General features: G+C 42.3%; 1 protein-coding gene and 1 non-coding gene across 5 annotated transcripts; one reads left to right on the top strand and one right to left on the bottom strand.

Moving 5' to 3' along the window:
- Positions 1–130: 130 nt before the first annotated feature.
- Positions 131–27547, bottom strand: TIGAR (TP53 induced glycolysis regulatory phosphatase). Of its 4 annotated transcripts, none has more exons than XM_036867101.1 (6): positions 27411–27547; positions 18793–18830; positions 15160–15281; positions 6461–6556; positions 3046–3183; positions 131–2159 (listed from the first exon to the last, which is right to left on the bottom strand). In XM_036867101.1, exons 1-6 carry the CDS (start codon positions 27440–27442, stop codon positions 1731–1733), a joined length of 855 nt encoding a protein of 284 aa, XP_036722996.1. In that variant the 5' UTR covers positions 27443–27547; the 3' UTR covers positions 131–1730. The 4 variants fall into 4 exon arrangements, with proteins under 4 accessions (XP_036722996.1, XP_036722998.1, XP_036722997.1 ...); XM_036867103.1 differs by having other exon boundaries at positions 3046–3156; XM_036867102.1 differs by having other exon boundaries at positions 6461–6538.
- TRNAG-UCC lies at positions 6596–6668 on the top strand. The gene has a single exon. It is a non-coding gene; the product is annotated as a tRNA-Gly (tRNA).
- Positions 27548–27641: the final 94 nt, after the last annotated feature.

Here is a 27641-nt window from a genome sequence, read left to right as displayed (position 1 = left end):
TTTAGAGAACCACTGGCTCTTGTCAGACTGGAGGTGCACGTTTTTTATGACACAGCACAAGGCTATTCCATGTAAGCATTGTTTCTATAAGTAAAGAGTGAATATACTGAAACGTCCATTGATATGAGAATAAAGAAATAAAAGGTACTACATTTATTTTGTACAATACAGTGGTTACAAGTAACCAGATCTATCTATACATACCAATATAGAGCCCCAAGAGATATGTAATAAGTGAAAATACAGAATACAGACAGCTTGATATTTTGTACATTTTAAAAACACCCGAACGATACCGTTGTTCCCTTATGACACTAGGTGGCCCCGTGAAGGGTGGATGGGTGTACAGACTCGCGGTGCTGGCTGCCTCTGTAGAGAACAGGAGGAAACAGGACAGCGACAGCGGCTTAAAGGAACTTGGCTTACAGCGCAATGTGTTATTTCTTTTTAAGAAAAAGGGGGAGCGGTATTACTTCTGGATGGCGGGGATGTGGACGTTTATGATCTGTCCTTTTTGGTTACTTTCCAGCTTTTCGTCTGCAGTGAACTTCCTCTGTGCTCGACCACGTGCTCTGCTCCAGTACTGGCACGAACACGGGCAGCGCTGGACACACTAAGAACGGCATGGTCCTGAACTTGAAATATGACCACACGTGATTTTAGCCTTAACTGACAGCCTCAGTCGTACCCTCTTGTGAGCTGAGACTCACAGCATTCATCAACGTGATAATTTAAAGGCAAACTGCATGGAAAACATTTTCTCCATTTAGATGAGAGCATCAGAGCGACCCATCTTTTGTACAGAATTAAGGTAACCAAACTCCCTTTTCTCCAGTGCCATCTGGTGGAAAGGAGAGGAAACCTCATCTGTACCTTCCACAAAAAAACCACGGTTCTTTTCAGTGAAGCCTCTCTTTTATTCTGGGGCTACTGTGAAGCAGCCGTTTACTTTCTTTAGCGCCGTCTTCAAACTAGATTCTTCAGCCTACAGGTTAGATAAGAAAGATCTGCTCTCTTCTCTTCCTCTGCTCAGATTCCTGCTTTAAAAATTCTGTAATCAGATGATGCTTCTTCCTCACGAGACTATTCTGCAACCACAATCCACATTCATCTGCATCTCAAACCCTCCAGAGTAAACAATTCCAACAGTTGATTTCTGTATTAAACATCTAGTGTCGTTTGCTTTTACATAAACTGTGACGGCAAGCATTTCTCCTTCAAAGGACTTTTTGAATATAACATATTTTCACATAAGTATGGAGTGGCAATTACAAATAGTTCCCTCTTCCAAGAACTGGATGAGACAGTAAAAAAGAAAACATACAGTATCTTACCAAGAGCCAATAAAATAGGCTAGATTTTTCAGACATTAAAGAAAAATACCCAAAACACCAGGATATTAAAAAAGCAAAAAAACCCATAGTAACAGGATTATTGATCCCCCAATTTGCAATACTGAGTTCCTTCATCCATTTACAATCCAGAGATGTCACTGAGCAGGGCGGTAAAATTACCCTGGAAAATTCCAACTGTACTCACAAAAAAGAAGTCAATCCTCGATGGTTTTCCATTAGTGTTTCATGTGGCCCTGATTCCATTCGAGCTTTATAACCTGCTATAACGGACAGCTTTTTAACCGTTTCCAAGTCTGCATTAGCAGAGAGTGGAAATAAAGTCAAAGGCACTCCCTCAGAGGCTCACATTTTTTAGATTTCGATGCAGATTTAAATTTAGTGAGTTTTGGTCACCCCGGTCAGGTGGCCCTGTAGGTTCACACACACACACTGGGTGGTTGGTTTCACTTCTCCTTTCTCAAAGTTTATGATAAAGACACTCATCCCTGTATTGGGGCTGACTGATGTGAGTTCGGACCTGCTCAGGGTCACTGGGAAGGAACACTTAAGGTCGGTCAGGAAATAATCCAACAGGCTTCTCATGTAGGCGCCGTGACTCACAACTAAGACACTGGCCACTAACCCTGGAGCGCCGCTGTCCGAATTAAACTTGGAGGCACAGTTTTTCCCTAAAGGAAATATCTCTGCCAAAGAACTTTCCAGACAGTCGCTCGGGGCTTCTTGGGAAAACTGTTCATTCTGACCTGCTTCTTTCAGGATCAGCTGACAAAGAAATTCAAAGAAGTCTTTTCCACGCATTTTCACCTACAAGGAAAGAAAAAAAAAAAGGTGAAATAAAGTGACATTAATGACTGTTTTAAGACATAAACAGAACTGAGTTTTTCTACACGTCAGCGTCAGTGACTACAGAAGCAGATGAAACGCTGTGTTTCTATTCATTCAATCAGTGCTTCCACAGACACTGGTAAGTAAGCGCCCACCTTATTTCTGGACCCATGAAAGCATTTTGGGAACAAAGGTGAGTAAGATACAATGACTAATTCCTGACTTCAAAGCACTCGGAGTCTAGCTGGGGGAATCTACAAGCAAACAGAAGCCCATAAAACAGCAGGAAACTAGGAATACCTAGGGAAACTGCATCGGACACTTCCGTTCAATTAGAACAACAAGGATAAAAAGCCTTCCCTCACTAAACTAATACAAAGTCTTTACAAGAAAATCATGAAAATTAAAAATGGGGGGGCGGGAATCACCAATAACACAACTCAAAAGCAGAACACTCCAGAGCAATGCAAGCAGGGCTATGACGTCACCTAGAGCGGCAGGCGCAGGAGAGGCCTGATGGTCTTGCCACGCAAGTTGCCGGGTTTTGCCCACCATCCCGCTGGCCAGCACCATGCCTGCTTCACCGACTCCACTGCCACTGCAAAGGTTACTGCTCCCTTTTCAAGGAGTTTTCTTAACAGACCCATCTAATAACCCATTTCCTCAAATCCATTATCGGTAATGACTTAAGAGAAAGACAGGACAGCTTAAAAGGGGAAAAAATGGTATGATGCAGAGTTGTTTTGTGAACCAAACAACTTCCAAACTGCTTAGCTACAATTCAGAAACATCTTCGAGTCAAGATTGCAGCTACTTTGACACTGGCACGCTCATGGACGCGGTGACTTTCCCCAGGGCTACGTACCTGGTCCAAGGTCTCTCCTCCGGGCGGTGTGAACACAGGGCACTCCTGCCCAGCTGCTTTGGCCATGGCCCTTAGCTCACTCAGCGGCCAGCCTTCTGCAACCCCGTATTTCTGCAATGATCCAACAGACAAAAAGGCCTCAAAGGAATTTGCAATACAACAACTAAGTACATGTTTATGGCAAATTCAGAACAATCATTCTGGGGATAAGCTTAGATTTCCTTGGCTTACTTTATCCTGTCTCCTCGGAGAAAATGCAAACCCAGGTCCATGTGACTTCAAAGCTCATTAGCTTTTTAGATTCATAAAAACTGAGTCTTAGCAAAGGACACGCAAGTCACAAAGGAAATGCAAATGGCCAATAAACATAGGAAATCTACCTCACTAGGAATCCAGAGTGTGAAAACTAAAATGACACCTTTCATAAGTTATTAAATCAGAAGACCACAGAGATCACTAATAGCCAGTGTTGATGTGGGAAAAACTCTCTCCTAGATCATTCATGGGAGTATAAATTGGCACAGATTTTCTGGAAGGAAATGTAGCAATACATACAAAAGTCCTTTTAAAAAGTACACACTCAGCAATTCCATTTCTAGGAAATGTATGAGATATGTGTGTGAAGGATCAACTACAAAGATGTTTATATTTTAACATTATTTACATCAGTGGAAAATCTAGTCACAACCTAGATGTCCTAAACTAGGTCAGTAGTAGCTTGGTTAAACACATGATGCAATAGCAATATCTTAAGAATACAAGAGACATTAATTATGTGATCATATTGATGTGCATTTATGGGCACTGAAAAACACAGTACGTGAGACAAGCCAGTTAAAAAACAATGCATAGAGTAGGATTTCATTTCGAAAAACATATACACAAACAGATAGACAGACAGATAAAAACAGACAAGAAGGAAAAAGTCAGGAGCACACATACCAAAATATTCAGTGTTTGTGTGTGGTAGAAATTTTAATTGTATTTTTTTCCAAAGTGTTCTTAGTTTTAATTCCCTACAATGACAATGGATTACTTCTATAAGAAAATATTGAAAGAGACAAATGGTCACTTATGGTTTGCACTGATGATGCCAAAAGATTCTAACACCACCATCAGATAAGAAATCCAATAGTGGAATATTACTTTTTTATAAGAATACATGCATACTTTACCAGCTGCTCTTCCAATCTTCAAGCCCAATTTCTTACACTCTTAATTATATCTGGAGCAACCTATTACAAAGAGGGCCATTAAAAGCCATCAGTTGCTTTGTTTTCACAGGAGTGGAAACAGCCATTTGCTGAATACTCCGAACGCTTTGCTGGGCAGTTAGGAGGAGAGGACGGGCGGCTGCACAGCTCCCACCCCTGCTGAGACCGCGGGGTGGTGGGGATACCAAGCAACTGCAAGTGGAAAAGTGCCGACATGGAGAGAGACTGAAAGATACGGCAGGGATGTCTAATCTGGACTTGGGAAACCACCGAGGGCCAAAGCCTCTGGCGAGTGGAAGCTGGCCAGGCCTGGGAGCAAGCATTCCAGGCAGAGTGGAGGACAGATGCGGAGGTTCAGTGAGCACAGAGCACGGGGTGTTCGGGAGACTCCGGGAAGAGGCTGAGAGGCGTGTGACCAGTGGTCCAGAGCACGGACTCCAGGCCCAGAGGCCTCAGTGTGAATCTGGACTCTGCCATGAATGAGCTCTGGGACCCTGGGCCTGGACTTGACCTCCATGTGCCTCGGTTTCTGCTTCTGTAAAACGGGGATTAAGAAATGAGGTTTTTACATCTTCCCGGCACCGGGGTTCTTGTGAAGATGAACAAACCCACGGCTCTTGGTACAGCGGCGGGATGCGGTGAGCACGGCGCCAATGCCCACTCATGTGACCGCTAAACCCAGGCACTGGGCACCCGGCAAGAGGCAGGAGGCAACAGATCAGACCCCGCAGCTCCCAAGAGCCGGGTCAGAGTCATGACAACTCCTGAGGGTAGAAGAGAAGCAGTGAACCCGTTTATACAGGGGTGCGGCAACCAAATTTGCAAAGATTGCTCTGGTTGCAGCGTGCAGATCAGACTGGAAAAGCGGGGAGCAAGTCAGAAAGCAGGAGAATCACTGTCCCAGTGACCCAGGTGACAGAGGGTGCCGAGTGGCAGGAGGAGGGCAGTGTTGGGCGCGCGGAGGAATGAAGCGTCGGGAACTACTCAGAGGCGGCGCGGACAAGACGAGGACAGGACGTGCAGAGCGAGAGACAGGGAAGGGCCGGCAGGAGGGTTTCAGCCACCGCGGGGAGCAGGGCCGCGTGGAGAGGGGAGCGCGTTCCGCTGGGCGGATGCGGCCGCGGGGCAGCTGAGCCACAGGCGGCTCGGTGTGTGTGTGCAGCTCAGGGAAGGGCCATGGACCGAAATCACCGGAGAGGGTGAAGTTACTCAGGAGAGAGCACGGATGGAGAAGGGATGGCCCAGCCGATGACAGTGCTTTCTCCTTCACGTGATGACGGGCCCCGCGCAGCGTTCCACTGAACTCAGGACATTTTCTTCTTTTAATCTATCCAGCGTTAGTTTTGGGGATAGGTGTCGTTTTCGTTTTGTTTTGGCCGCGCTTTATTTTATTTTATTTTATTTGGCCACAAACACGGCTTGCGGGATCTTAGTTTCCCAACCAGGGATTGCACCCGCGCCCTCAGTGGTGAACGCGTGGAGTCCTAACCACTGGACCGCCAGGGAGCTCCCAGGACATTTTTCTTGAACAACGTTCGAGCACTGGTTCCTGGGCACAGAGTGAGCCTTTCCAGGGAGCGCTCGTGCTGCAGCTCTAGTCTACATGCTGAACTATTACAGTGAACACACGCAGGTTATGAAAAGCAGCTCTGTGAAGATGTCCTGGCCACGCTGCTACGCTTCTCTCCAGGGGTAGAGGAAACCACAGGGCTGGCAGGAGAGCAAGCAGCTTACAGGCCAGTGTTATAGAGTGCACCAAAAACACTGCTCGAGGAGGAGACTTGGGGCCAAATCTCAGATCCGAAATTGCCGTCTTTTAGCTAAATCACAGTTTCAGGAAGATTCATTCCTGGTAAAGTATATAAAGTTGGCATAAAGAAGTCTATTCATGCTTATAATTATGGGGTAGGATTAGGAGACTGGGAAGAGAACTTTTCACCTTTAACTTTAAACTCTTCTGTACTAAGTTCTCACAAGTATGCCTTGCTTTTATAATTTAAGATACCTCTTTCCTATGATTTTAATAATCAAATAAGACACTATTTATGAGAGTAAGTAACAGTAACTGCCACACACTAGGTTCTTCATGTAACAGCTGATATCACATCCCTAGCAGGTAGGCATTTAATTTCTAGCCATGGGATAAACTGAGTTGGTTTATTGATAATTTATGGTAAAAGAACAATATGTAAGTTACTTACCCTTTCTCGAAGTCTTGAATCATACTTTACTGTCATATCTTTGCAAAATTTGCTCTTCTCCAAAATTCCATGCACGGTCTGCAAATCAAAAGACAACTATCTCTTTTCTCATAAAAATAATCATTCTTGGGGAATTCCCTGGTGGTCCAGTGGTTAGGACTCTGCACTTCCACTGCAGGGGGCCTGGGTTCGAAACCTGGTCAGGGAACTGAGATCCCACAAGCTGCACACGCAGCCAAAAAAAATATCATCCTGGGAGTGTTCAGGATGGTAACATAGGAAGCCACTGAGCTCACCTCCTCCCAAGGACAAGGAAAACCCCGTAAGGCTAACAGCAGATTTTCCAGTAGAAACCTTACAGGCCAGAAGGAAGTGGCATAACATATTCAAAGTGCTGAGAATTCCAACTAAGAATCTTTTCTCTATCCAGCAAGGTTATTCAGAATTGCAGAAGAGATCAAGAGTTTCCCAGAAACAAAGCTAAAGGAGTTCGTCACCACTAAACCAACCCTAGAAAGAAAGAAATATTAAGGGGGGAATGCCCTGGTGGCGCAGTGGTTAAGAATACACCTGCCAATGCAGGGGACATGGGTTCGAGCCCTGGTCCAGGAAGATCCCACATGACCTGGAGCAACTGAGCCTGTGCACCACAACTACTGAGCCTACACTCTAGAGCCTGCGAACCATGACTACTGAGTCCACACACCTAGAGCCCGTGCTCTGCAACAAGAGAAGCCACTGCAATAAGAAGCCTGTGCACCACAACGAAGAGCAGCCCCTGCTCACCTCAACTAGAGGAAGCCCACACACAGCAATTAAGACCCAATGCAGCCAAAAATAAATAAATAATTAAATTTATTTTTTTAAAAAAGAAATATTAAGGGGACTTCTTTAAGCTGAAAAGAAATGGCACTAATTAATAATAAGAAAACATATGAAAGCAAAAATCTCACTGGAAAAGGTAAATAATATAATAAAGGTAGTAGATCAATCACTTATAAAACAAAGATGAAGGCTGAAAGACAAAAGCAGTAAAATTACAATAATTAGTTAAGGGATGCATAAAACAGAAAGATGTAAAATGTGTCATAAAAAGTATAAAGCATGGCAGGGAGGAGTGAAAAGCTAGTTTGGGAATGTGTTCAAATTTAAGTTGCTACCAACTTAAAACAGGCTACTACTTATATAGGATGTCATATGTGAACCTCATAGTAACCACAAAGAAAAAATTTACACTAAATACACAAAAGAAAATGAAAAAGGAATCTAAACATAACGCTAAAGAAAACCACCAAACCACAAGGGAAGAGAGAAAGAGAAGAAAGGAGCAGAGAGGAACTACAGAAATAGCCAGAAAACAATTAACAAAATGGCAATAAGTACATACCTCGCAATAATTACTTTAAAGGTAACTCAACTAAATATGCCAATCAAAGATACAGAGTGGCTGAATAGATTAAAAAAAAAAAAAAAGAGCCATTTATGGGCTGCCTACAAGTGACTCACTTGAGAACAAAGGACACACATAGACTATAAAAAGATGGGAAAAGATATTCCATGCAACCAGGAATGAAAAGAAAGCTGGAGTGGCTACACTCATATCAGACAAAGTAGACTTTAAAACAAAGACTGTAATAAAAGACAAAGGGAGCATTACATGATAAAGGGGTCAATCTAACAAGAAGATATAATTTTATAAATGTATATGCACCCAACAGAGGAGCACCAAGATATTTAAAGCAAATATTAACAGACTTAAAGAGAGAAACTGAGAGCAATACAATAATAGTAGGGGACTTTAGCACCCCACTTACACAAATAGGTAGGTCATCCAGACAGAAAATCAGTAACATCAGTCTTAAATAATGGATTAATAGATATAAACAGAACACTCCATCCAAAAGGAGCAAAATATCATTCTTAAATGCACATGGAACATTCTCCAGGATAGATCACATATTAGGTCACAAAACAAGTCTCAATAAATTCAATACTGAAATCATAACAAGCACCTTCTCTGACCACAACTGTATGAAACTAGAAATCAAGTACAAGGAAAAAAAAAAAACAGGAAAAACCACAAAAATGTGGAGGTGAAACAACATGCTACTGAACAACCAATGGATCATCGAAGAAATCAAAGGAGAAATCAAAAAATACCTAGAGACAAATGAAAACAGAAATACGACATACCAAAATCTATGGGATGCAGCAAAAAGCAGTTCTGAGAGAAGTTCATAGCAATACAGGTCTACCTTATGAAATAAGAAAAACCCCAAATGATCTAACTTTACACCTAAAGGAACTAGGAAAAAAAAAGAACAAAGTCCAAAATTAATAGACAAAAGGAAATAATAAAGATCAGAGTGGAAATAAATAAAATAGAGACTAAAAATAATAGGAAAAATATCAACGAAAATAAGGGCTGGTTCTTTGAAAAGAGAAACAAAATTGACAAACCTATAGCTAGACTAACCAAGAAAAAAGAGAGAGGACCCAAATAAATAAAATCAGAGATGAAAGAGGAGAGGTTCCAACTGAAAACACAGAAATACAAAGGATTGTAAGAGACTACTACAAACAATTATATGCCAACAGATTGAACAACCTAGAAGAAATGGATAAATTCCTAGAAATTTCAATGATTTTAAGACTAAATCATTAAGAAATAAAATATATAAATAGACTGATTACTAGTAAGGAGACTGAATCAGTAATCTAAAATCTTCCAACAAACAAAAGCCCAGGACCAGATGGCTTCACTAACCACCTGGAACGCTACAAAACATTCAAAGATTCAATACCTAACCTTCTTGAAATCTTCCCAAAAACTGAAGAGGAGGGAAATCTTCCAAACACATTTTACAAACCTAGAATTACCCCTGATACCAAAACCAGAGAAGGACATCACAGAAAGAATTATGGCCAGTATCCCTGAAGAACATAAGATGCAAAAATCCTCAACAAGATATTAGCAAACCAAATCCAACAATACATTAAAAGGACCATAAACCATGATCAAGTGGGATTTATTCCAGGGATGCAAGGATGGTTCAACATATGCAATCAACTAACATGGTACACCATATTAACAAACTGAAGGATAAAAATCACATGATCATTTCAATAGATGCAGAAAAAGCATTTGACAAAATTCAACACCCATTTATGATAAAAAAAAAAAAAACTCTCAACCAAGTGGGTATAGAGGGAACATACCTCAACATAATAAAGGCCATATATGACAAGGCCACAGCTAGCATCATACTCAATGGTGAAAAGCTGAAAGCTTTTCCTCTAAGATCAGGAACAAGACAAGGATGCCCACCATCACACTTTTATTCAATATAGTTTTGGAAGTCCTAGTCACAGCAATTAGGAAAGAAAGAGAAATTAAAGGCATCCAAATTGGAAAGGAAGAGGTAAAAATGTCACTGTTTGCAGACGACATGATACTATATGCAGAAAATCCTAAATACTCCATCAAAATACTATTAGAACTAATAAATGAATTCAGTAAAGTCACAGGATACAAAATTAATATACAGAAATCCATGGTGTTTCTGCACACTAATTAGTGAACTATCAGAAAGAGAAATTAAGAAAATAGTCCCATTTACAACTGCATCAACAAGAATAAAATACCTAGGAATAAATTTAACCAAGGAGGTGAAACCTGTATACTGAACACTATGACCCTGATGAAAAAAACTGAAGACACAAATAAATGGAAAGATATTCTGTGTTCATGGACTGGAAGAACTAATATTGTTAAAATGTCCACACTACCCAAAGCAATCTAGATTTGATGCAATCCCTATCAAAATTCCAGTGGCGATATTTCACAGAACTAGAACAAATGATTCTAAAATTTGTACAGAATCTCAAAAGATTCCGAATAGCCAAAGCAATCTTAAGAAAGAACAAAGCTGGAGGAATCATGCTCCCTGATTTCAAACTATACTATAAAGCTACAGCAATCAAAACGGTATGGTACTGTCACAAAAACAGACACATAGATAAATGGAATAGAATAGACAGCCCAAAAATAAACCCTCGTATATATGGACAATTAATTTACAACAAAGGAGCAAAGAACACACAATGGAGGAAGGACAGTCTCTTCAGCAAATGGTGTTGGGAAAACCAAGCGGCTACATGCAAAAGAAGAGACTACACTACTATCTTATACCCGACACAAAAGTTAACCCAAAATGGATTAAAAGACTTGAATGTAAGGTCTGAAACCATAAAGGTCCTAGAAGAAAACACAGGCAGTAACTTCACTGGCATTAGTATTTGCGATGTTTTTGTAGATCTGACTCTAAAGACAAGGGAGAAAAATAAACAAGTGGGACTACATTAAGCTAAAAAGCTTCTGCATAGCAAAGGAAACCATCATCAAAATGAGAGAGCAACCTAATGAATGACAGAAGATAACTGCAAATCATATATCTAAGGGATTAATATCCAAAATATACAGATGATCCTTGACTATGGGTTTGAACTGCACAGGTCCACGTATCCATGGATTTTTAAAAATACATATTACAGTACAGTATTACACGATTCTCAGATGTGGAACCGTGGATACACAGGGCTGACTGCAAAGTTATATGCAGATTTTTGACTGCAAGGAGGGTGGGGGCCCCGAAGCCACACACTGTTCAAGGGTCAACTGTATAAAGCTGCGTGCCACAACTACTGAAGCCTGAGCGCCTAGAGCCCGTGGTCCGCAACAAGAGTAGCCCCTGCTCACCACAACTAGAGAAAGCCAGGGTGCAGCAACAAAGACCCAACGCAGCCAATAAATAAATAAGTAAATAAATGGCTTGTTTTCGTAAATAACATTTTATTAGAACTCAGCCGTCTATGTATCATTCATGGCTGCTTTCACAGTACAACGGCAGAGTTCACAATTGTGACACAGACCACACAGCCCACAAAACTTAAAATTTAACTAACCAGCCCTTTACAGAAAAAGGTTCTAGTTCATTAGTTCTCCGTTCAGGTGTGTCTAAATTGGTTTTAAACCCATCCGTTGAATATTAATTTCAGTTATCTTTTCAGTTCTAGAATTTGCATTTGGTTCTTGTTTGTAATTTCCAGTTCTCTGCTGAAATTCTCCATGTCATTTTTATCTGTGCATTCAATGATTATTTTAAAGGCTACATCTGATAACTCCAGATACCGGATAACTCCTGCGGCTCTTTCTGCTGCCTTTTGTTTTTGTTAATTTTTGTTCATGTTTCCTTCTCTCATTGTGTACCTGGTTACTCTGACAAGAGACACTGTATTTGCCAAATGGTAGAAATAATTAAAGTCCATAGTCTGCCTTGTTTTTTAACTCCCTTCCAAAAATCAGACACTGTTTTACATCGTCAATATTTGTTTATATTTACCTATACCTGTACCAATTTCTTTTGCTCACTATTCTTTTCTGAATCTCAGACATCTCTTCTGGAATTACTTTCCTTCTTCAATTATCCTTTGAAAGTTTCTTTCTAGCTTGTTTGTCTGAAATGTCTTCACTTCACCTATTCTCTAGAAAATGTTTTGCTGTATAAAACTCTAGATTAATCTTTATTATCTCTCAGCACATCAAATTATTGTTGATATTGACACATTTGTTGATAGTCTGATATTGGTCTTTAATGGATAATGTTTTTTCCTTCATAGTCTTTGGAGTTTTGCAATACTGCTGTAAGTGTAGATGTGTAGGTTTCTTTTTTTAATTCTGACCGGGATATTTTTACACTTTCTGGATCTGATATTTTGCTATCTTTCAATAATTCTGTAGTTTATTAACTGTGACCTCTTCGAATATTGCCTCTTTCCCATTCTCTCTGATACTTCCTCTCGAAAGACGACAGACCTTCTCATCACATCCTTCTGTCTTAGTCTTATTTTTAATCTATTTATCACACTGTGCTACACTTCAGTTGCTATCTTACATTTATCTATAAGCAAATGACCATTTCAGCTATATCTAGTCTATAATTTAGTACAGCCACTGAGGTTTTCATTTTTGGATCAACTTTTTCCATATTTTAAGTAAATTTTATTGAAGTATATTTCAAGCGTACAGGTCACTGAGTTGTGACAGATCTAAGTACCGCGAAAATCAAGACAGAGAGAAGAAGTCTATCAGCCGAAATGATTCCTTCGTGCCCTTGCCAGCCAATGCCTCCCACTCCTGGCCCCCGGCCCGCACTACCTGCTTTATGTGTTCTAGAGTCTCATGGTAAATGGAATCACACAGTCTGCACTCTTCCACATCTGCCTTCTTTTGCTCAGACACTCTTCTGGGGACTCCTCTGTGCTGCTGATGAGTTGTATTCCACTGTATGAATACACCGTGTTCATTTATCCGTTCACCTACTGATCAACACATGGGTTGTTTCCACTCTCTGCCTATTACAAATAAAGTTGTCATAAAACATTTGTGTACAAGTCTTTGTGTGGACATATATTCTTACTTCTCTTGGATAAATTTCTGGGATTGAAACTGTTGGATCATACAGTTAGTGTATGTTCAACTTTCAAACTGTTTTCCAAAGTAGCTGTTCCACTTTACATTCTCACCAGCAACGTCTTGAGTTCTAGTTGTTCCACATCCTTTATCTTTCTAATTTTAGCCATGCACACGTTGTGTAATGGTATCTTACTGTGGTTTTAATATGCGTTTCTGTCACGATCAATTATGCTGAGCACCTTCTCATTTGTTTACTGGCTTTCCCCATATCTCACTTTGTAAAGCACCTGGTCAAATTCAAATCTTTTGCCAGTTTTAAAGTGGGCTATTTGTCTAATTACTGAGTTGGAAGAATCTTATATATTTATACAGCTAAGAGATATATATTGATAATACATACATATGTGTCAGATATATACACATGTATTACATACATGTAACACACGTTTACAATTTTCTCCCAATCTGTGTCTTGTTTATGCTTTGTTCCAAGATGCCTTTATAAAGATTTTTCCCCTGTTTCCTTATAGAATTTTCATAGATTTAGCTTTTAGATTTGTTCTATGAACACCTGCAAGTTAGTTTTTGTGGACTGTGTGAGGTAAGAGTCACATGTCATGCTTTTCTGCATGGATGGTCCATTGTTTCAACACCCTTTATTGAAAAGACCACCGTTTCGACCACGGAATTACCTTGGCATCTGTGTCAAAAGCCAATTGACCAAAAAGACTAAACGAAAACAACTGACCATATAAGTGTGGGTCCCTCAACTTGTGCTTGAAAGAAAAAGTCTTTACTTTGCCTTAATTTTTGAAAATATTTTCACTGGGTATGTATTTGGAGATTTCTGAGTCATTATTTCTTCAAAATCTATCTTTTTACGTTCATACTCACCCTCACCCTTCTCCCCACTTCCCTTCTGAGACTTCAACTACATGTATATTGCACTGCTTGATACTGTCCTCCACGTCACTGAGACTCTTCACTTTCCCTTCTTAGTCTTTTTTCTTTCCACAGTTAATTTTGGAATGTTCAGTTTCCACGTCTTCATGCTCACTGACGTCTTCTTCTACAGTGTCTAACCTACTGTTAATCCCACCCTATGAAATTTTCATTGCAGAATACTGCATTTTTCACCTCTAGAGGATGAAATTTGGTTCTGCTGTCTCCTACTTCTCACCTCATGCTCCTCTGAGGACAGTTTATCCTCACTATTAAGGTGTAATATGCTCTCTGTATCCAGCAAAGACTCCACTTGTGCTGGTGGGAATTCTGACTCCCCACCCTGTGTGAGCCCCAGGAATCGAGTGGACGACCGCCCGCCAGTGACCTTTTCCCTCCCGCCCGAAGCCGTGTTTCCTGCTCTCATGCAGTTTCAGCCACACGTGTGCAGATTAACCAACCGTCCAACAAAGAATCACGGGGATCCCTACACATATGTCTGTAGAGTTTTCTCTGTGCAACTCTCTCTCCAGCACTCTTCCCCACAAATTTTAGTTACTTAAACTCCCCAAATTCCAAGCTTTGTCCCCTCAATCACTGAGACCACCGTCCTCTATTTGGCTTCTTCTGCCAGAGTCTGGGAATTGCTTCAGCTGGAAAACCAGGACGATCGAGGGCTCACCTGTTTTGTTTCACTTCATTCGGGGATCGCAGCCCACGCTGCCTGAAGTCCAATGTCTGAAAACAGTTGCTTCACAGATTTTGTCCTGTTTGCTAGTTGTTTATGGGGGGAGGCTACATTCCAACCCTGTTATTCCCCCACGGTTGCCACAAAAGCCTCCTTCCACCGAGCTTTTAGAAGCTGATTTGGTTCTTTCTTAAATCTCTGGGATCATTTTTATAGCAATCTGTTCCTTAAAGGTATTTCACACGTCTTTTATTTCTTTAGAGTAACATAGTTGTTTTTCAAACTGTATCTGGATTCTAAAATCTGACATCTCTGTGGTGTTTCCACTGGCTCTCTCTCACGACACCTTCTTTGCCTTTTTATAGGCCTTTTGTTAGACATTTTCCCCAAGCTACTCTAACTTAAAAACTACCACAATAAAACAAAGCACACAAGTAAAATGAAGGGAAAAGAAGTAAGTTCTGTCAGGGAGAGGAGGGCTGGGGGTGATGTCTTGTGCAAGTTAATTCCCTGCGGACTCTGGCAGCAAATGTTTCAAGGTTACAACTGCTGAGACTTTTGACTCATCAGCCTCAGCCTTGACTCTAAGCTCACCTGCTTTGTCCTCACGAGGTCACTGGAGAAAACGTGAGTAAACTTCACATTATTAAGAAATATACCAGCAGCAGCTGCTTGTTTAAATCCAGTTTCTGAAAGAGGCTCATCTATTCCTTGTCCTGTGGTATTAAGAGAAAGAACAGTAACATTCAAATATATGTATATATATATGGGATGCAATAAAAATCACACCTAAGAGAATATAAAGAGCATTTATCTATATTTTATTAAAAGATTTCCTTGGGTACTTTTCCACATAACTTTTCAGAGAACTGAAAGCAAGCAAAATTAAGCTAGGATCCTGTAAAGGCTCTTCTGTATCTCCCAGAAGAATGTTTGCCTGGCGAGAACTGGGTAATGGGGAGGTTGTCCCAAGCTCTCCCCCCTCACATCGCCCGTCACTTCACCACGTGTTGTATTAATGCTGCCCCCAACCTTACGTTTTCACCTCAGCTGCGGCATTTGGGTAGTCGGATCATCACCTAGAAAAGTTTTCCTTCTATATCTCCATTGTTTGAATTCAGTAACGTTCAGTATTGCAAGTCATTCTCAATAAAAGCTGACAAGTCTTCTACTGATTTAGAGCGAATAACAGGTCAGCCAATGACTCAACACACAGGAAAATAATCTGCCATGAATGAGAGTCGGCAGAAACAACAAGTAACAGATTTGGAACCACTAATACGTCAGACGTGTGAATCAGCAGAGACTGTAAACTGAGTCACAAAAATAAGCGACAAAAAGCGATCAAAAACCAGATAGCTTTCTAAAAGAACCAGACAGATCTTTTAACGATGAAAAATGGAATTGCTGAGGAGGGAAAAAAAAAAAATCTCTCAGTGGATAAAAGGAGATTCATTAAGCTGAGAAACTTCACGAACCCGAAGGCAGGGCTGAAGCTGTCCCCTGGCACAGACACGAGGAGATGGAGCACATCACAGATGTGTTAGAGACACGGAGAAAGGACGAGGATTCCTAAGTACCTCAGTGGGAACTCCAGAAAGACAAGAGAGAAAATGGAGAACAGAAATGAGGGAAGACATAAAACTACAGATGAAGGAAACACGACATACACCAAGAAGGATAAATTACTAAAAAAAAAAAACAAAAACAAAAAAGTACCTTCCTAGATTTAGTAAGAGAAACTGTAGAATACCAAAATAAAACACAAAGACTTTAAAAGCAGTTACAGAGAAAAACAGATACCCACCGTGGGACACCATTTGGATGAGAGAAGACTTCTGAAGCCAAAAAGCAGCAGATAAATAGCTCCCAAGAGCTAAGAGAATGTGAGTCTAGAACTGACTGGACTAAAAAAGACTGAGGAGAATAAAAACAGAATCGTCTGCAATAGAATCGACTGAAACTATCTTTACCACAAGCTGATTTACACAAGAGGACTTTTCAAAAAAGACGTTTCAGGAATGAAGGTCTGAGACGCAAAAGAAACGGTCAGGAGAGAAACTGGCAAATACAGATGTCAACCTAAACAAACACTAAGGAACAAATTAAATAATAATGCCTACATTGCATGGTTAAAAAAGGACAGGACTGAGATACTAAATGGCAGCACATACTTTGTATTTTTCAGGAGAGATGATATTTCTCTTACACTTGGTTAGGCACAAATGGTAAAGATATAAAGGCAACCATCAAAAGGATAGAGATGGCTCATTTCGAGGCCAGTAGGGAAAGTAAGAGTGGGTTGGATAAAGAAAAGGAAAAGAAAAGCAGGCACCTGAGATGTAAAGGTGAGTGAGAAGGAAAGGACTAGATAAAGAAGGGAGGAAAAGTCCAAACACACCAGAAACCAGAGTCAATGTGGACAGACCACTCTCACCAGTTAACAGAAAGACTGTATTTTTTTTTTTTTTTAAAGAATCAAAATCAGCTGCCTATCATTTACAAGGTAACACTTAGGACATCAGTACACAGTAGGGATGAACGGAAAGGGATAGGAAAATATATACCAGGCAAATCCCAACCCCAAACAGCCGGAGTTGCCATATCACTCTCAGAAATGCAGACTTTATGACAAAAGTCTTAGTAAGGATTGTGAAGATCACTATAAACAATCAGTGTTCCCATTCACCAGGAAGATAGAGCAATTTTAAAACTTGTATGTGCCTAACAAATTAGCCTCTAGCTGTATAAAAGCAGAACACATAAAGCACAAGTTGACAGAACTTCAGGTGTTAAAGGATAAGCTGGCCATCACAGTGGGAAATCCAACATATCTCACTCATAAACTGACCCTTAGGTCATACAGGCAAATGAGTAAATTTACAAAATTAGTAAAGTATGGAAGATTTGAACAACAAAACCAAGGTTAAGTATCTGATATAGAACTCCACACCCAACAATTAGAAAACAGATTTTTTCTCAAACATACAGTAGTAGGTTTATAAAAACTGACCACGCTAACCAATTTCAAAGACGTATTATCAAATAAACCATATTGTCAGAACACAAAGCAATGACACTGGAAGTCAATCACAAAAGATGAAGAACAAAACCCAAAAGCCCACTCATTTGGAAATTTAAAAAACAGTTCTAAATAACTCATGGGTCAATGAAGAAATAATAACAGAAATTTAAGATACTTGGTGCTGAATACTTATCAGATTACAACAAATCAAAACTGCAGGTATGTGACAAAAAAATGGTACTTAGAAACATATAAGGCTTGAGGGTTTTAAAAAAAAATAAAGAGGCTATAACTTAAAGAACTAAGCATCTAACTTCCAAAGTTAGGAAAACACAAAACAGACCTACAAAACAGGTGTGAACATGAAAATTTTATTCATGTTTTACCGTCAGCTTCGAATGAAATGAGACAAAGGAGCAGGGCCCACGGACAAGGCGGACAAGGCGGTAGGGGATGTGAGCCCAGAGGATGCTCTGGGTGGGGTCCAGGTCAATGGGAAATAGAGGTGCGTTTAATTATCAGACTGGTTTCCAGAAGAGGGAGGTAAGCACACGGGGTATGAAAATCAGCTTCTGCAAACCCCAGATGTCCCTAACCCCAAAATATAAAACTAAATGCTTGTATAATCCAAGCAGAGAAATAGCATGTCTAGCTGAAAGATATTCTTTAAAAGCCAGACCAGCTGGATCACAGGGAGATTAAAAGATCTGAACCCAAATGAACAGAACAAGGCAGGGGGCAGGGGAGAGTCTATTCAGAATAAAGTAACAACCCCATGTGAGAACAGGAATTCTCTTTTTAAACCATTTCTTTGTTACTACTAAAAATAATATAAGTATCTTAGCAGAAAAATACCATTAACAGCAGCCAGTAAATTTCTGTTTCCAAATATGAAATCATTTAAAACCCTGGCAGATGTATTTTAAGACAACTAGACTCAATATAACTCCTTAATCAGCTTTTGAAGCTGCCCACGAACAACTTGGAGCACTGTTCTTTACATCTAATTCACTCAAGAGACTTACTTCTCTTGCTTACCATCTGCTCTGATCATATTTCTGTGACCATGATGATTTAATTCCGTAATCCCAGTTCACAGCCCAGAGTGGCCCCCGTCCACCCTACCCCACAGGATCTGATTAACCCATATTTCACATTAACACTAACAGAGAGAGCTAAAATAAGAGTCAGAGCATACCAACCTTGAAGGATTTTCTCCTTGTTAAGTCTTGTTTCTCCACTAAAACAGGGAGGGAAAAAAGCCTTTATTACCAAATTAGGTTATTTTTGAAATGAGAAAAAAAAAAATCAGCAACAAAAGGTAATGATACTTGTAAAGACAGCATATTGTACATACGTTCAGAATCTAACCTGTAAAGATAAAATTTATTCTAAACTACTATCTGCAATCATCTATGTACCTAATCGATAAGCTAAAATTTCAAATTGCCCCAAATTAAAATGTATAGATCAACAATCTTAAGTGAACTGAAGGTAGAAAATACTATTTTAAAAGCAGTATATGTACGTATAAAAAATTTTTGTTAAATAATCTTCTTAAATATGTTGACCAAAACTACTCCCACAGGCATCGGGACCAAACACGACAGCTGGTCCATCTGTCCGTCCGCTGGGCTGAGCGGACAGGCGCGAGGGACCGAGAGCGGAGCGCAGAGCTGCAGACCCCGGCCCTGCTTCCTCAGTCCTGGAGCCGCTCAAGCTGCTCCACTTTGCAACATGCAGCAATTACAAAAGCAAACCCAACCCATTCTGAAGCAACCGGGAGAGCGAAGGGGGGAAGTGGTGTCGCAAAGCAACTGGATTGAGGCTGGAGGGGGAAGGTGCGGGTGAGGGCACCCGGACCAGACCAGACGACAGAGCGCACCCACAATGAAAGCAGTCGTCAAATACACAGAAAGCTCTCCGGGAGGACCCCGCAGACACTTCTCCGAGCTCTTTTTATGTGATGAGACTGAACCCAGGGATGCTCGAGACCGGCATCTCCTGGAGGTGGGAGCTGGCGTGTGCTGTGCGGACACTGGACAGAGAACTGGAAACGGTGGGGGGAAACACCCCACAGGCCTCTTCAGATGCAGTTATCGCCTCATCTGGAATCAACTGTCTCCACAGCCCACGTCCACACCCTTCCACGTCGGTGAGAGGTGAAAATCCGTGCGGGGAAACCTCGCTGCCGTCGATCGGGCCCAGGAACAAGACTGCTCCCGGCGCTACACTCACCAGCTGGGTTAAGCTCAATGCCTCAGCCTCCTCGTCTGTAAAATGGGGATAATAAATGGTCCCAACCTCACAAGATTCTCGGGATGATTGGGTGAACACAGGTAAAGCATCCAGAACACTGCTTAGCTTTAGGAAGCACTCAGTAGTTGTATTTATAAGTCATTTTTGGACAGACTATATAGATATCAAAGACTTAATGCATTTTTAATCTTTTAAAAATTATGAAATAAATAGTAAATAATATAATGATAAACCCAGCAGCCACGTTACACCACCCAAGTTAACAGATCACTGCCAGCCTCCAGGACCCCGTCCCTGTCCATCACGATGTACCTCCTCCCCAGTGGGTCCAGGACCCTATCCCTGTCCATCACAATGTCCTCCCTCCCCAGTGGATCCCCTGCCAGGACCTTTGCCTGCGCAAGTGCTCACCTTTCCTCTTCGCTTTCCTGCCCATGTGCAGCATAGATTAGTTCGCCTGTTGTTGAACTTTACAATGACTTGCTTCTTACTCTATGTGGTTTTGTGTGTTGCCTCTTTTGTTCAACATTTTGGGAGATACACCAATGCTGCTGAGTGTGGCCGCACTTGATTCTCGTTTTTACTGTGTAAACTCCACTGTAAGCATGTACTACAGTGTAGCACGTGGTCCCCTGGGACAGACACTTAGGCTGCTTCCAGCTCCGGGCTGCACTGCCACGAACAGGTTTGTTCGGAGCGCAGCAGGCTCTCTAGGGCAGTGGTTCTCAACAGCATGGTCCCTGGACCGTCATCACTGGCACTGCCTGGAAACTCACTGGAAATGCAGCGTCCCAGGCCCCACGTGCCCCCAGACACACTGCATCAGGAACTCCGAGGTGGCGGCCCCGCAGTCTGTCTTCATAAAACCGCCAAGTGATGCTGGTGCATGCTCACGTTTGAGATCCACTCAAGGACGGCTAAGTCTTTCTGCGAAGCAAGTTCTGTTGCAATACAGTCATACCCATACGCCTATTTATCGTTTATGACTGTTTTCACACTCTAATGGTGGAAATGATCAGTTCAGACAGACCATGTGGCCTGCAAAGCCTAAACTATTCACTCTCAGGGGTTTGTTGAGCCCTGCCTAGTGACCTACACCCAGCACTGGAACTGCGGGGCCATGGCGCATCCAGCTTTATTCGCTAACGCCAAAGCGGTTACACCAATCGCTACCACTCTGCGGCGTTCCACACCCTCACCATCATGTGACAGCTTTCAATTTGTGCCAAAATGGCACCTGAACACTTTACCTCACCTTGACTTTAATTGGTATTTCCCTGATTACCATGAAGGCTCATCACTCCTGCTTTTTTACGTGAAGCACTAGTTTAAAAAGAAAAATATCTCACGTGGGATTGATTCACTCAGATCCACAAAGGAATGCCATCAGACCTTAGTCAGAATCACAGACTCGGGTCTCTGCCTGGAACCTTGCCCCTCGTTTATAAAAACAGTTGTTTTTCAACCTCACCTAGAGCACAGGTTCTCAAACTTGAGTGTGTCTCAGAATCCCCTAGGGGTCTTATGAAAACAGAGACCACTGGACCTGGCCAAAGTGTTCTCATTCTTCAAGACCCAACACAGCCAGATGGCTCCTTGAAGTAGCCTTCCCTCTCCAGCACCATTCCCTACAGCCCCATCCCATTTAACTACCCCAACTCTGCGCTCCCATTTTTCCCGGCACTACTGTAGTTAGTTACCTTCTGTACTACGCTAGTTAACTTTTGTAGTCGTGCATCTATCCTGGCCCCAGTTCCTTAAAAGGCACGGCCAGAGGCTGCATCACCCTAACATGCCTGGTACCTGGAGAGAATCCTGGGAAATAACAGAACCTCAGTGTACATGCTCTTTGGATGGAGGGTCATCTGGAAATATCCACCAAAATGACAAGTCTGTTTACCCTTTGATCCAGCAGCCCTATTACTGGAAATGCTTGCATTCATCTAGATTTAAAAGAATATCTGCTACAGTATATTTCTAACAGCAAAAGATGGTAAATAACCTAAATTCCCTTTAGCAGGGAACCCGTTACTTTAACAAATAAACAGTGGGATATCTACCTGATGGAATTCAATGCGGCTGTGTCTGCTGGAGAGTGATTTATGTAAAGAGATGGAAAAATCACCAAGACATATTCAGCAGAAAAAGCAAGGTACAGAATGATATACAAAGATTGCTAGCTTTTTATTTTTTTTTTATTTTTATTTTTTTAAATTTATTTATTTATTTATTTATTTTTGGCTGTGTTGGGTCTTCGTTTCTGTGCGAGGGCTTTCTCCAGTTGTGGCGAGCGGGGGCCACTCTTCATCACAGTGCGCGGGCCTCTCACTATCGCGGCCTCCCTTATTGCGGAGCACAGGCTCCAGACGCGCAGGCTCAGTAGTTGTGGCTCACGGGCCCAGTTGCTCCGCGGCATGTGGGATCTTCCCAGATCAGGGCTCGAACCCATGTCCCCTGCATTGGCAGGCAGACTCTCAACCACTGCGCCACCAGGGAAGCCCCTTGCTAGCTTTTTAGAAAGGCAGGACAGGGACTTCCCTGGTGGCGCAGTGGTTAAGAATCCGCCTGCCAATGCAGGGAACACAGGTTCGAGCCCTGGTCCGGGAAGATCCCACATGCCGCAGAGCAAGTAAGCCCGTGCGCCACAACTACTGAGCCTGCGCTCTAGAGCCCGCAAGCCACAACTACTGAGCCCTTGTGCCACAACTACTGAAGCCTGCACGCCTAGAGCCGGCGCTCCGCAACAAGAGAAGCCACCGCAAGGAGAAGCCCGAGCACTGCAACAAAGACCCAACGCAGCCAAAAATAATTTTAAAAAATAGAAAGAAAAAGAAAGGCGGGACACAAGAGTAAACGTTTGCATCTGCACGAGAGATGCCGGGAGGACGCAGAGGCTGTGGTCACCTGCAGGGTGAGAGGACAGAAGACTCAGGAGAACTGTTCTGATTTCTAAACACGTGGACGTAGTGGCTTAAAAAATATACGACAAGTGAGTGAAATTACACAGCACTACTAGCCACTCACTTGCCAGTATTATCATTCTTGAGGTGAGTATTAATAAAAGATGTCTTGTAGCATTCCAAAACCCATTCAGAACCATATGAAATGGATATGAAAGAGATTAAGCTCTGCGGTTCAGATGAACAAAGCATCCAGGGAAGTGATGGGGAAGGCATTGCTTCTCATACAGAAAACAGTTCCCAAACACTGGATCCACGTCCTGTCTGTCTCAGCCTCACAGTCCTGCTGAGACCAAGAATAAAAGGGCTGTGCTTCACTTCTGTACGAGTGACGTCCTCTTTAGACAATGGCTTTGTAACCAATTCAATTACCAGCAAAATTCAAAGAACGCCTCCCTGACCCCCAATCCCATATTTACTTTTATACGGGAACCTCAGAAGGTTTGGCCCACTTACTGTGGATCACAAGCTCTCTCGCTCATTGTACAGATTTAAAATCAAGGGTGAGAAGAAATTTAATAATTATGCCAGACCAGGTCTTTACAAATCACACAAATGATTTGCCAAGATGATAACTTTTTGTATGCTTACTGAAAAGGTAGCTCAAGATTTTAACTCAATCCCAATAGCTGATTTGATCAAGGATTCAGAATAAAACATTATATCATCAAAATGTCATCCTATTAAAAAACAGAATCCCAGTACTTTGATAATTTGTAACAGTACTGCCCCAGCATCTCACCAATTTCAGCGAAAGGAGAAAAAATAGCTATAACATAATAAAAGATTTCCTTTAGCTATAAGTCAGTAGAGACTGCTGCAGACATCAGTGCATTATTAATAATCACTAGTGTTCTACTGGGCATTTTTTGCTTTCAAATCACTTTATAAACATTATAGTGTAAGAATCTAGACAGAGAATTTTTTTCCAAAAACGTGCACAAATATTTAGCCTTACAGCTTTTATCAGCTTTTTCGAGAGGTCTGTACAAATCCTTGAAGCAACTGTTTAGTTTGTTTGGGGAGTGGGAAAGAAAAGTGGGTGGCTAAAATAGGTTTACTATTAAGCTACTTCCCTAACCAAAGCTTGGCTTGTAGCAGTGGCAGGGAAGGTAAGGGGAGTGGAAAGGTCAGAGGAATATATTTTAAAGGAGTCAGGAATAACAGCACTCATTTTCAAAACCTGCAGTGTGATTCAGTTCCAAGACAGACACCTGACTCTGCGAGAACGCAAACACTTAGGCCAAGAAGTCAAGTCTTATGACCGGCCATTTAAAGGCCTACAAATATGCACCATTTATTTTGTGGATTATCATGCTGTTCTTCCCTTAAAAAGACATGTTATTTTGTTAGTTCTGGTTTGTATTCTATAGCGTTTCTCTAGAAATCATATAGAAAGCTTAATTTCCCAATCACATCCTTTTAAATAATTCAAACTCCACGGACCAGTACTCGGTTTGCTGCAGCAGAGACAAATCATGGGCAGTCAGTATATATTTGGGGCAAGTTTTCAAAATAGATATGCTTTGGTGTACACAGGAATGGAGTGTACTCACCTGGTATTTAATCATGAATATACAGCTTTATCCTAATTCCTCCACACCAATTAATTCATTTGAAAATGAATTAATAATTTGAAAACACAGAAGATTTCAAGCGCTAGTAACATGGAGAGTTTCACTGGATGGTCTGGGGGCAAAAATGTAAAATACTCAATTCATGATATATGTTTGTCTATATGTAGATTAGGCCTAGTTGCATAGGCTCTCCCAGTTAATCAACCCTACTCCCAGAAAACAAATATCCCAGTAACATAACAATTACATGCATCTTGATAAAAGTTTACAGATGATCCAATATTCACTTGGCCTGCTTCATTAACACACAGAACAATGACTAGCGTTCAAGAAGACTAAGTGCTGACAGAGGCAGAGTCAGAAAAACCAATCAGTTTTGCTGTCAATACCTACACTGATTCATCATCTTTAAGTAGTTAAAAGTAAAGGAAATTTAGTTTGTAAAAATGTTTGAAGAGCTAGCTATAAAAACGGAAGTGAAATGGGGTGGTTTTGCAGGCAACCAACTGCAAACTCCTACAAAGAACCTTTCAAGGGAACTAGGGCCTTCGATGTGCCGTGTGGGTGATGGCAGTGCCGACCTGCATGTACTGGGGTTTCCAACCATGCTGCTCTAAGTCCACCAGAAGCTACCGCTCAATCAGATTAGTAGACTGGAAGTTTGAAAGGTGGGGTATTCTGTTCCAAAATTGATACAACTGGCACTCTCCCTTTCAAGTATGACGATGAAGATCAACACACAGATGGTAACAGCACAGATTCATAAAGGATTTGGTTGAACTTAATGAAACTGCATTCAAAAAGTTTTCTTGCATTATCCAAAAATTATCCAACTCTTAAACACACTGATCATGCTCTCAGTTTCAAAGCATTTGACAGAGTCAGGTAACAGAAAACTCAAGGTAAATTCCCAATATTATGCTCAATGATTCAATCTTGCTGATTCCAGTAAGAGTCATGACATTGAACTCTGGTGATTATCAATCAAGTTTGAAATTGTTTCTTTTCCTGAAAGAATCATCAATTTTTAGCTCTGAGAACTCTGAAGGAGAAAACTAACCCTATCAATTATTTCAACACTTCCTTTGCACTTTCCCATGAATAAAACAGAGCAAAGTAAACAATTCTTATCACTCTTCATGGTTATATCACAGGAAATAAAAAGTAGCCTCTGAAATGGCTGATGATATTCAAGCAACCTACAAACACTAGGTTTTAACTCTGTAAAACAGGAGGCAGAAGGGCATAGTATATAGTTAAGAGGATGGGCCGCAGTCCTGCTGCCTTGGTTTAAACACCACCGCCCCAACTTGTCATGTGATAATTAGCAAGTCACGTGCCCTCCGTGTCTGTTTCCTCACCGGCAAATTGAGAAGCCAGTCTTCACCTCACCAGATTGCTGTCAGAATTTAATTACCACAGTGCCTGGCACATACTAATTTATTAAGACTTATTTTTAAATTAATTCCTCATAGGAATTCTATGAGGAATCCATTTAAAAAATGAAGCCCTTTTTAAGAAGCAGGGAGGGGATAAAATTCGCACTCATGTAACTATTGTCTATTAAGAAACTAAATAGGGATCATCTTGTTTTTCAAGGGGTGGTTTTGCCCAGATTTTCTACGACTTCTGAGTGGCAATTATATGCCAGGCACTGGGTCAAGGCATCCAGAAACTTTAGAGGAAAGGGCAATCAAGACTCTAATTCCTGTTCTGCTACTGACTAGCTGTATGACCTTAAGAAGGTCACACGATGGTCATAAAGCCTTCTATAAAATGGAGAGGGGTGGGGTGGAGAGAGAGGAGCTCGATTTCTAGCTCAGTCATTAAAATCCTGTGAATCCTAATGGGACAACTTCAGATGGTTGCCAAGATAATCTTCCTATAAGAACAGGACAAAAAAAGATAGCGGCTAAAGACAGCTTGACAAGGTTAGACCATATTGCTGCTCTCCACAAGCTCCACGATGTCAAAAACGGCATCTTAGTTACCTGTAACCCTGTAACCCTTAGTTACCTGCTGACACACAGCACCCACTCAGAATGCTGGTCCCATTAACCATACACACAAATTGGAGGACTCACTGCATTTGTATCAGAGCTGTCCTTACAGAAACAAAAGTTATTTAATTCTCAGATATATTTCTCCCCCTCCACTGTGCTATACTCTTCACCTTTCTGACATTTCATTATCACACTAACCCAGTGAAGTGGGTGGGTCCTATCACTACCCCCATTTTATAAATCAGGAAACTGAGGTCGTAGAGATTAAGTCGGTAAAAGGAAGCCCGTGTTACAAGGCTCCTAGCTGCAGCCCAGATTCTAACCTACGTCGATCTTTCTAGAAAAATCTGTGCTCCTGACCTCCTTGAATTTCACCTCCCGTTAACACCGGGCTAAGAAGAGTCGAGAAGGAAAGAGGAAGAGAGGTAAAGACTTGTCAGCATTTAGCTCCCTGTAACGTTATATGATAAACATATTTATTCGGGGCGATGCAGGCGGCTGAGAGCAGGGCGAGGCCCCCTGTCCTCCCCCAGCGACAGAAGGTCTGCGGAGAAGCAGCGAATCTCAGACACAGGCCTGGGGGGCCGAGGGGACCGAGGGGACAGGGACGGAGCCGGCGCAGAGCCTGCAGCGGAAACGTCGGCCCCGGACCAGTCACTCTGCAGACCCTGGGGACCGGCCGGGGGCAAACGCGGGGCCCAGGAGGTGCGGCGACAGGGCTGTCTCTTCCGCTTCAGCTGCCAACCGGCGGCGGGGGCCCTTGACACTCACTCATCCCGACCTCCCTGTCCCCATCGAACGCGGGACGGCTGCCATCTGACACCTGGCTTCCCGCTCAGCGTCGCTGGGGCAGGAGGGCCGGAAGGGGGTAACTCATGGGAAACACCTAGAAATCGCCAGGCCGAGCCTCGGAGGAGCAAATGGGACGGGCAGGGCGGGGCGGGTGCAGATCTTCGGTCCCCCCGCCCAGCCCGCAACACTCCACGGAGGGGAAAGGGCAGCCCGCGCCGGCCATACTCACTGCCGGACCACGGTCAGAGCGAAGCGCGTCATCCCGCCGGCGCCGCGACAGAGCGAAGCAAAGGCCGCGCGCGCCGCCCGAACAGTCACCGCACTCCGCACAAGCCGCCCGGCACTGCGCCGGCCGCACCCCGCCGCTTCCGCGCCCCGCCACCGGCCGGCTCCGCTGCCATAGGCCGAGGCGGCCGCCACGTCACCCCCAGACGGCCAATCAGGGCAGCCGGGGGCCGGC

This window comes from Balaenoptera musculus, chromosome 10 (genome assembly GCF_009873245.2).
Source record: "Balaenoptera musculus isolate JJ_BM4_2016_0621 chromosome 10, mBalMus1.pri.v3, whole genome shotgun sequence".
NCBI classification, from domain to species: domain Eukaryota; kingdom Metazoa; phylum Chordata; class Mammalia; order Artiodactyla; family Balaenopteridae; genus Balaenoptera; species Balaenoptera musculus.
The sequence above is the reverse complement of the archived record's forward strand: the minus strand, read 5'-3'. Positions and strand labels throughout refer to the sequence as shown.

What these genes read in the sequence shown, in the direction of transcription:
- TIGAR (XM_036867101.1), bottom strand. Translation starts at nt 27,442, where the DNA reads ATGACGCGCTTCGCTCTGACCGTGGTCCGGCA. An exon ending in ATTCAAGACTTCGAGAAAGG is followed by an intron (nt 3,184 to 6,460) that starts GTAAGTAACTTA and finishes AATTCCTTTGAG; the next exon opens with GCCTTTTTGTCTGTTGGATC. An exon ending in GAGGAGAGACCTTGGACCAG is followed by an intron (nt 2,160 to 3,045) that starts GTACGTAGCCCT and finishes CTTTCCTTGTAG; the next exon opens with GTGAAAATGCGTGGAAAAGA.